This window comes from Elephantulus edwardii, unplaced genomic scaffold (genome assembly GCF_000299155.1).
Source record: "Elephantulus edwardii isolate Elephantulus edwardi_28Jun2011 unplaced genomic scaffold, EleEdw1.0 scaffold00014, whole genome shotgun sequence".
Classification (NCBI taxonomy): Eukaryota; Metazoa; Chordata; class Mammalia; order Macroscelidea; family Macroscelididae; genus Elephantulus; species Elephantulus edwardii.
In genome coordinates this window covers 396,336-406,086 of record NW_006399764.1, presented here as the reverse complement: position 1 = coordinate 406,086, position 9,751 = coordinate 396,336, and the positions used below count along the sequence as shown (strand labels likewise).

At 42.2% G+C, this 9,751-nt stretch overlaps 1 protein-coding gene across 1 annotated transcript in view; it reads right to left on the bottom strand.

The window, feature by feature from the left end:
* NDUFB6 (NADH dehydrogenase (ubiquinone) 1 beta subcomplex, 6, 17kDa) overlaps positions 1–9,294 on the bottom strand; it is a 16,205-nt gene extending 6,911 nt beyond the window's left edge. Inside the window, exons 1-3 of the mRNA XM_006881251.1 lie at positions 9,115–9,294; positions 7,716–7,808; positions 3,966–4,010 (exon numbers count right to left, since the gene is read on the bottom strand). Of these exons, the coding sequence (XP_006881313.1) occupies positions 3,966–4,010; positions 7,716–7,808; positions 9,115–9,294 (318 nt within the window). The remainder of the gene's footprint in view (positions 1–3,965; positions 4,011–7,715; positions 7,809–9,114) is intronic.
* Positions 9,295–9,751: the final 457 nt, after the last annotated feature.

Below are 9,751 nucleotides of genomic sequence, written 5' to 3'. Positions count from 1 at the left end.
AAAAAGAAAAAAAATTTAAAAAAAAAAAGCAATGAGCTGACTTTTGACTTGAGATCTGATGGTAATGTGGGGGAAGAGCAAATATCAGAATGTTAGAACAATTAGATGTAAATGGATTATAAGATTACCACATATATTTAATTCCATGCCTAACAAATGTTTGAGGGATGTAGATGATCAAACTGTCAGGCCTGGACCAAGGTCAAAGGGAGAATAAAGGATTCAAGTAGAACAGCCTCAATTACCATGGAGTGCCCCACCCTTCCCTTTCTAGAAGACCACCCACCAAGCTAAACCAGAATGGAATGTTCCCCCCTTAAAGAAAACCTGACCTAATCCACTTTCAGGTGCGGTATTTCTGTGATCTCTGCCTGTTACTCTCTCTGCAGACCAAGGCATCCCGCCTGGGAGACCCCTTAATAAAGCTTCTTTAGCTTCCTTTCTTTCTCTGGTCCCTTTCTCGAGTCTTTGGCCTTACATCCAGTGCAAAGACCTAACACAAACAAAAGGATAAAGTTTAAAAATCTAAAACACAAAACGTGTTTCAGCTTAAAACACTGAACCTCTGAGACACCACATCCTCTGAGCTGAAGTTCTGAAGGCTGAAACACTTTGCTTTTCAGGGAGGGCATGCTTCTCAGTGACACTTTTGCGTATTTCTAGGTTGATAATGGAAAAGAATCACGAAGATGCAGAGGGCAAGAAGACCAAAGATGGTTTCTTCCAGAAAATAGAGTCAATGCCATTCAACCAATTCTCTACTCAAATGCTAGTAGTCTGGACAAAATTTGACCACAGGAATTTCAGGATTGCAAAGAAGCAGTGATTTTATGCTGTTTATATCCCACACTGAGCTCTGGGGATAGCTGAGGATGAGACACAATTTATTTCTTCCTTTACTGATCCTTATCATGAGGTCAATGGATAGTCAATCAAATATACTGTCTGCAGCAATCGGAAACACAGAAAGTGTGTGGCAGGGTTGAATCCTTTCACCATACTTACACCTGTATGTTGAGCAAATAATTCACGAAGCTGGACTATATGAAGAAGACTCACCAACAGTCTCCATAATGAAGATGACCCTACTTGGCTTGCAAAAACTAAAGAGTTGAAGCTCTTAATGAAGAGCCTTCAACAGCCTTTAACAGGAATTACACCTCAACATCAAGGAAACATCTTCACCCCTGGACTAGCAGGTAACATCATGACAGAAAGACCAATGTTGTCAAGTATTTCATTCTACCTGGATCCACAATAGATAGATAGATAGCTGCAGTCAGGAAACCACAAGATATATTGCATCAGGCAAATCAGTCCTCAAAACCCTCTTCTCAAGTGCTAAAGAGGAAGAAAGGTGTGCCTGAATCCAAGCATGGTATTTTCAATTACTTCCAAGGTGGACAATAAGGAAGATTAAGAATTAATAATTGATGCCTTTGAATTATGGTGTTGGCAGAGTACTGAACACCCCATAAACTGAAAAAAGAAAAGCAAATCTGTCTTGGAGGAAATGCAACCAGGGTGCTCCTTGGAAGCAAGGATGGTGAGACCTCCTCTTTGAGCATGTTGTCAGGAGAGTTCAGTCCGTGGGGAAAGACACCACGCTGGGAAAGGTAGAGGGTCTGTGAATGAGAGGAAGCTCCTCAACAAGATGGACTGACACAGTGTAACAATGAGCTTGAACATGAGATTGTGGTGATGGTGCAGGACAGGGCAGTGTCCCAATGTTATGAATTGTAGTCAGTGGCACCTAACAACAACACTGATCCTCAAATCAGCAAAAGTCCTATCTAAGCTACTGTGCGTCATCTGGAGAGCTTGAATTTTAGACTTGTTGCAATAGAATGGGATTTTGAGGCTCTGGGTGTTACATATACAGAGGGCAGCACAAAGATATTTAATGGCAGAAACTGTTGTTGTTATGTGCCTTCAAATCGCTTGTGACTCATAGCAACCCTATGTACAACAGCGCTATACCCTGCTCTATCCTGTGCCAATCTTACTGTTTCCAACACACCTACCCCCATCACCCCAGTCACCAAGTCAATCCATCTCATCAAGGGTCTTACTCTCTTGCACTGTCTCTTCACCCTGCCAAGCATGACATCCTTTAACAAGGTCTGGTCCCTAGGGAGCTCTGGTGGCCTAATGGCAAGAAGCTGCACTGCAATCCGAAAGGCATAGTTTCAATCCACCAGATGCACTGCTGGAGAAAAAGGGACAATTTCCTCCTGTGCCAGTCGGATCCGATTCAACAGTACACAACAAGGAAAAAAAAAGCCAAAGACTGGCCCTTGCAAAATGTTCAAAGTATGTCAGATGGAACTTCAGAATCCTTGCCTCCAAGAAGCAGCCTGGTTTAACCCTCTCTAGGACGAATCTGTTTGTTCTCCTCGCTGTCCATGGTATATTCAACACTCTTCTCCAGCACCACAGCTCAAAGGCATCAATTCTATTTCAGCAACTGTTAGTATTAACTAAATAGCCATTGCTTGGAATATACCCCAAGAAAAGGAGAGCTGAGGCTCAAACGGAAACTTGTAAACCAATGTTCATAGCATTATCCACCATCACAAGAACATGGAAGCAGCCCAGATGTCCAACCACAAACGAATGGACTGAGAAGTTGTGGTACAATGGAAAACTACGTAGCACGCAGGAGCAAAGATTTTGTAAATTACTACCTAACTTGGGAGGGTCTGGAGAGCATTATGCTAAGTGAACTAACTCAGTCCCACAAGGACAAATACTGTATAAAACCGTCATTGTAGAAAGAGTATGAGGATCCAAGGTGGGGGAGGAGGATGGGAATATGGGAGTGTGGATGGGTTGGGTTAATCAAAGGGTTGCACAGTTTGATGGGGTGGTGGTAAGGAAATGGGAGGGATCTTTTGTGAAAACAATGTATTCAAACTTTGTAAATAGATCAGAAGAAAAAAAAAACTCCAGAAAATTCTAACTGCATAACAACAGCTTTTTTCTAAATTTTATTTTGTTGTAGCTGAATCTATACATAGCAAAACATAGACCAATTCAGCAGTTTCTATATGTACAATATGGTGACAGTGATTACATTAACTGTGGGGTCATTCTCATTCTCCTTTTCTGAGTTGTTCCTTCCTTATTAATGTAAACTAATTGTCCCTTCAGATTAATAATCTTTCAACTGCTGCTGTCAATGTGATCTCACATAGTTAATTCTTGAGCATACTGCTCAAAGAAGACTTTATTAAAAACTACTACTCAATGCCAACAGAACTAATTTTCAATTAGAATGATATGTTACATTTTTAAGGCATAAAACTTAAAAGCATTAACAGACTTTCAAATCACTGATGGAAAAGTTATTGTCAAACTTTGGAAATATGGCCAAAAGCCAGAAGAAATGATAGTTTTGAAATAATGATCTTTCTTTGGAAGTAATGCTTTTTGTACACTCAGGTATGCTCAGGCTAGTTCCCTAAGTTCTTTACCTTGCGTAAAATAGTGTACCAATGAAAAAGGTGTAGTACTTTCCAATCACTTTAGGACTATTAGGGTCATAGGAACCCTGGTGGTATAGTGGATTATGTGTTGAGCTTCTAACCCAAAGGTTAGTGGTTCAAATCCACGAGCTGCTCTTTGGGAGAACTAAGAGGCAGTCTGTTCCCATTAAGATTTACAACCTTGGAAATTCAATGAAGGGTCACCATAAATTGAGGTCAACATGACGGTTGTGGATTTGGCTTTAGCGGCTGTTAAGGTCATACAAATGTTACACTTAAGTTAAAAAGAAAATAAATTTGTCTATCTCCCATTTTCAACCATAATTCCTATCTTACATTATTTCCCTTTTTTGTTTTAAACAAGAACACAGAAAATAGGCATTTAAGTTAATAATTAAAGAAAGAAGTTTAAGATCACTTGAGGAGAAAATGGAGAGAGAATAGAAATGAAACATGAGTGAAGTTTCAAAAACTTACTGGGAATAGTCTAGGTTTCGTGTCCACAATGGCATATGGTTTGACCTAGAATAAAAGTTAATGCTGTGTTAATTTCTTAAGGAAAAAAAAAATAGCTCTCCCAGATTTTTAACTTAAATCTCAAATTTTCACCTCATATCCCAGACTCATACATTCAACTGTTTACTCAACAATCTCTACTTGTCTAGCAAATTGACCTCTCACACCAGGCCCAACACTCAACTTCTCCCAGTACAAAGACTAAATACTTTGACTCCTCGGCAGATGTTTTGGCTACATTTTTAATCCAATTGCTTCTTACACCCTCTAGGACTGACCATCCTTGTTTAAACCTCTTACCATTGTTTCATCTGAACAACCACAAGTGCATCTAATAGTCTTACTGTTTCCACTCTTGTGTTTTTAGTGGAACTCAAACTCGGCTTTATTGCCATCAAGTCGGAACCAACTCATAGCAGACCCTCCAAAAGATTTCAGAGGCTGTAAATGACACAGGAAGGGACTGCTCATCTTTCACTCACAGAATAGCTGGTAGATTTGAACCACCTACCTTGGGATGGCAGCAAAATTCCTTACCCTCTAGGCCACCAGAGTTCTGTTTCTCTAGTCTATACACAGCAAGTAAAGGACAAAAGGAGTCACTCCTTTTCCATAACTCTTAAGAGAAAAAGCCAAGACTTATTATAATCTCTTAAGACACGGTAGAATCCAGCCCTAGGCTACCTCAGATTGGCTTCTATTCTTGCCTTCACTCGCTACACTGGCCCCAGCAGCTTCCTTACCATTAATCCAATCAGTCCCCAGGGCATTAATTTTGTTTTTTTGGTTTTCTTTTTAGAAAGTCTTAAGGATTTTATTGTCAAAACAAGAGATACAAGCATAACAGAAGAGGCAAATAAATTAACTGTTCTGGTCATCCAGACAGCAGAGTGTCTCTAAAAAATATGGAACACTTCAAGAATTTGCCTATCATCCTTATGCAGGGGCCATGCTAATCTTCTCTGTATTGCTCCAATTTTATTATACGTGCTGCCAAAGCGAGCACAGGGCTTTCGTTCTTAATGATTTCTCTACATAACTTGGTCTTCCCCTGAAATTTGCTTTCCCATATCCTCATTTTATTAATGTCCCCACTGAAAAATCACCTCCTCATCAATCTCTTTCTCTCACTGCTTTCAAGCTCGAACCTACTGATATCTGACCACCAGTTTTCAGAGGCTATAAATCACATACGAGGGGACTGCCCACCTTTCTCCCTCAGAGAAGCAGTGGATTCAAACCATTTGCCATTAGGTACACAGTGCAACTCTCACCCACTATTGGTGGTGGTGTTCTATACCACTGAGTGGAAACCAACTCATAGCTGACCCTTCTGTGGGTTTTCAGAGGCAGTAAATTGCACTGGAGAAGAATGCCCATCTTACCCACTAGGTCGCCAGAATTCCCTTACCTCTTTACAGAATTCTCTAATAGTAGCTCCTGTCATTCTTGATGGAGTCTCTGGGTGGCACAAATGCTCAGCTACTAAATGAAAGGTTGGTAGTTCAAATTCACACACAGATACACTGGGGGTAACAAAGGCCTGAAGATCCACTTACTAACAAGCACAACCACTGAGAAGTCTCTGAAGTTCAGTCTTCTAACACATCAAAGGTACCAAGCATCAAAGTCTCCTTGATGGCAACTGGTTATTTTGGTATTCCTATGAAAAACTATAATTTTATACCAATACCTCCATTTCCATTCTAACACCCTAGTTTTCGTTTTTTTCCACATGTGTAACTCTTCTCTTAGACAGTGAAAATCCTAACCCCGTTATCATCTATATATTAGATCAAAATCTACTTGATGGTAAGTGGTTATTTTGATATTTATTTATAAGAAAAAGACCTCTAATTTTACACCCTTCTCTCCAATTCCATTCCAGCACCAGTGTCCCTCTCATCCTATGTGTAACTCCCTTTTCTGGTACTGAGACTCCCAATCCTATATGAACCAATCTTCTATTGCCACCACCACACCCTTGTATGAAAACCTTTCTCATTTCACTCAGGTTTTGATATCTAACTCTGGGATGCCCCCTCATCCCTACCTTCGGACGCCCTCCTCCTATGTAGGATGTAGGCTCCAACAATCCTACATTAGGGCACGTCCCTCTTAGCCTCCCAAACAAGTGTGCTTTCTCCCAATAGCTAAGGGCTTGACACCAGCCACTAGAATGCTTTTTTTCACTGCAGGGATCCTAAAGCTCCATGCTGGACAGCTACCACTGTCATTTCCACCCCAGAACGGATGCTCTTTTTGCCTAAAATGGAATCCAACACTCAGGACCAGAATGTGCTATCCTTAGTTTTAAAAATATTAAATCGGCCCTTTTTAGATCTTTGTATAAAAAACCTTCAAGCTTTTGGAAACCCTGGCTTCTAAAGAAAGTTGTGAAAATCAACAAGAATGATCTAGGCAGAATTTTCTTTTATATCAAAACTATGCTCCACAGGGTGGGCTGCCCTCGACCCCCGGCTCGGGGCGAGCCGTCGCGGCCCTCTGCCCGGGGCGGGCTGCCCTCGGCCCCCGGCTCAGGGCGAGCCGTCGCGGCCCTCAGGGTGAGCTCCTCAGTCCCCAGATTGTGCCATTGTCCCCAGATTGATCCCTGAGTGGGGAAAGAGGAAAAAAAAAAGAATGCCTAGGGTATCCAATGTTACTTAGGCCACCTTCTGCCACCCTCCCCCCCAGTAAACCTGAAAGCAACACCCTCAAAGCCCTTCTATTTGTAACTCACAAGTTTGTTCTCTCTAGGTTTGCTCCCTTTCCTATAGGTAACCTTAACTCTGAGTTTTACTCCAGAATTGTCCCTGAACCCAGTGCCAGTGACAAAAAGGAAATACAACTGACAGCTAAGGAAGCAAAGGAGGATGGAGCCTCTGGGTTCAACCAGCCATCCCCACTGGACCCACCTGGGAAAACACTCTGCAGTCCAGAGGGGAGCAAATGACCGGAAAATATCTTCTAACAGAGCAAGAAGGCAAGCAGCTTTAACCCAAGACCACCAGTAAGGTGATAAAGTGTCCTCTTCCCCCTTTACATCTACACCCCTGTTCAGCACGAAGAAGCCAGAGAGTTGGCATCCAATTCCCAAATCAATAAGACAGTTGGTTTAATTACCATTGGAAAATGCTTGTCATTCCTCTGTAGTATCTGGTCCCCTCTGGACCCTCATCATTTCCTTCACCTGCTCCCCCCACCGACCAAGCTGTGCAGCTCTGTAACTGCATCCTGGCCCATCCTCACCCTTCTGCCCCCAACCCTCACCTCCTTGTACCCCCAATATGTTTTTCCCAATAAAAAAAATAAAAAAAAAAACACACACAAAAAACTATGCTCCAAAAAGGAACAGTAATATTGTCCTCGCTACCAGACCTTGAGTTTGTTGTCAGTTAGGTGTCATCAAGCCAATTCCGACTCACAGTGGCCCCTTGAACAAACAGCAGGGCAAAATCCCGCCTGATCCTGCGCCATCCTAAGTCTCAAAAACATCCAGACACATTCTGGTCATTTAAACACTATTTCGAAGGGAAATGTGTTTCAACTAGCATGAATATTCATTTACTGAACAATCATGGTTACTTTTCATTTATTCATTTTGCTAAAAGGATTCAAAGTAGTTTAAAACCATTTTATGAATGAGGTCTCATTTTTACTGCAAAAAAGGAGGTTCAGGGATTCCCACATAAAAAAGTAAAACATACTTACATTCACATGATATTTGAGATAATAATGAATAATCCATGCAGGTATAAGTACATGGACAAAAGCAAAGGTACTGTGTCGGTATACCTTATACACCTGAGGGAGAAAGCATAAAATAAAGAATTATCCCAATTTTAAGTTTGCAGGAGGAGGAAAAGTTAGTGGCAGCAAGAAAAGTATCAATGATAAAATATCATGCTATTTTACAAATTTCTAAATGCCACCTAAGTCCTTGTAATCCATGGCAAGCTTCAACCACTTGAATATTTCTACCAATGGTAGGGCCTGCTAGGGGATACTTACAGAGCACAGACTTAGAAATACATAGCATTTTGCAGTACAATAGAGTAAGACATTTACAGATACATGTTTCTAAAAGTAGCCGTTTTGTGAGATGTTGACTCAACCATTGGCTGTCAAAAATCAACAAGCAATGCCAGCAACACCAATGGGGGGCGGGCATTGCATAAAAAGAAAATTCAAGTGAGTTTCAAAGTGAGCTCCTTCAAATCTCCAGTTCCAGGAGTGGTTTAACCACTGAATTTCATAGTTCTCTCAATTTAAAATGAGTTTCTTCCTTGGGGGATTAAAGAATGAAATGAAGCAATTGTGTGTAAAACCCTCAGTTAAGTGCCAGGCACATAGTAAGCACCCAACATTTGCTTATTAGTACAACTATTATTACCAACCAAAGTTCACTCTGAATTACCATGTAACTGAAGGCAATTGAGGGACTGTGTTCATCATCCATAACTGATGTGATTTCATGAACAGACCTCAAAAAAAGTCAAGACTCTGCCAGTAAAGAATCCTGAAACAAATTAATTTCTTTTGAGCAAATCCCAGGAATGTAATGTTTTTAAGGAAACAGTGTGTTGGAAGTGCAAAGTGAGAATTTAGAAAAGGTTGCCCTTTAATAAAACTAAGAATATCAAGTGGACACTGTCCTTTTTCATAATCACAATGGACTGAACCATGTGTAATGTCGTTTTCTATAACCCTAATCGTTAAATGTTAGACAAATGCCTTCATATAGTGAAATGATAGAATTTTAAATAAAGAATCCTTGGCAATCATTCTAAAGAGAAGACGTCTATGGTAGAAAGAGAATCAAAAGGACACTGTCTTGTCAAAACAAAGATTCCTCATCATACTTGAGGGTACCAATGGATGACTCCCAAAAGACATCCGTGCCCCAGGGTGTTCTGACTTCTCGTCCAGCACTCTCCAGTCCCTACTAAGCTATATCTTATTCACCTTTGGGGGGACACAAGTGGCAGTTGCAGTGCACTGAGGTCAGCCCCTGGGGTGACTTCCCGAGTGGATGTCCGTCCGGTGACTGGGCTTTGGAATGCAGGGGAGGGTATGTATCGGGGGGCGGGGGAGGAGACCTGTCACTCACTGCGTTCCTCCAGGGGGTTGGGTTCTGCAAAAACTTATTCCAGAACTCTTCCAGAGGCCATAACCTCCTGGGGGGCATCACTGGCTCCCGAGGGCTCAGCTCCTGATCCTTCAGCCATCGCCTCCTCAGCTCTCGCAGCTGCTGCAGCCGCAGTTTCTCGTCTGGCGTGTACCCCGGCATGTCCCCACCGGTACCGATGCAAAAGGATAGCCCGTCCCTGACCCTGCAGCAGGTCCCGCATGCGCGCTCCCTACGCACAAAGCGACCTTGGGAGGACGCCTGGGAGAGGCGCGCGGTTTTTACGTCACACCTTGATTCTGGCTCTGAGACTGCGCCAAAGCTCTCCCTCCCACACCCGCGCGCTGGAGGAGTGGATTTGGGCATGCGCGGCAGCTTCTTCCTCGCCTTTGCGGTTTTAGAGTTCCGCTCTGGAGGGATGGGGTTTGTTTTCTGTATCGGTGAAAGGGGAAGTAATCGATAGTAGACAGTAAGACAGAACTTATTATGTTATGTGCCTTCGAGTAGCTTGCGACTCATCGTGACCCTATGTACAACAGCCCTAAACTCCGCTCTGTCCTGTGCCAATCGCACTGTCTCTGACACTCCCATCCCAATTATCCCAGTCACTCAATCAATC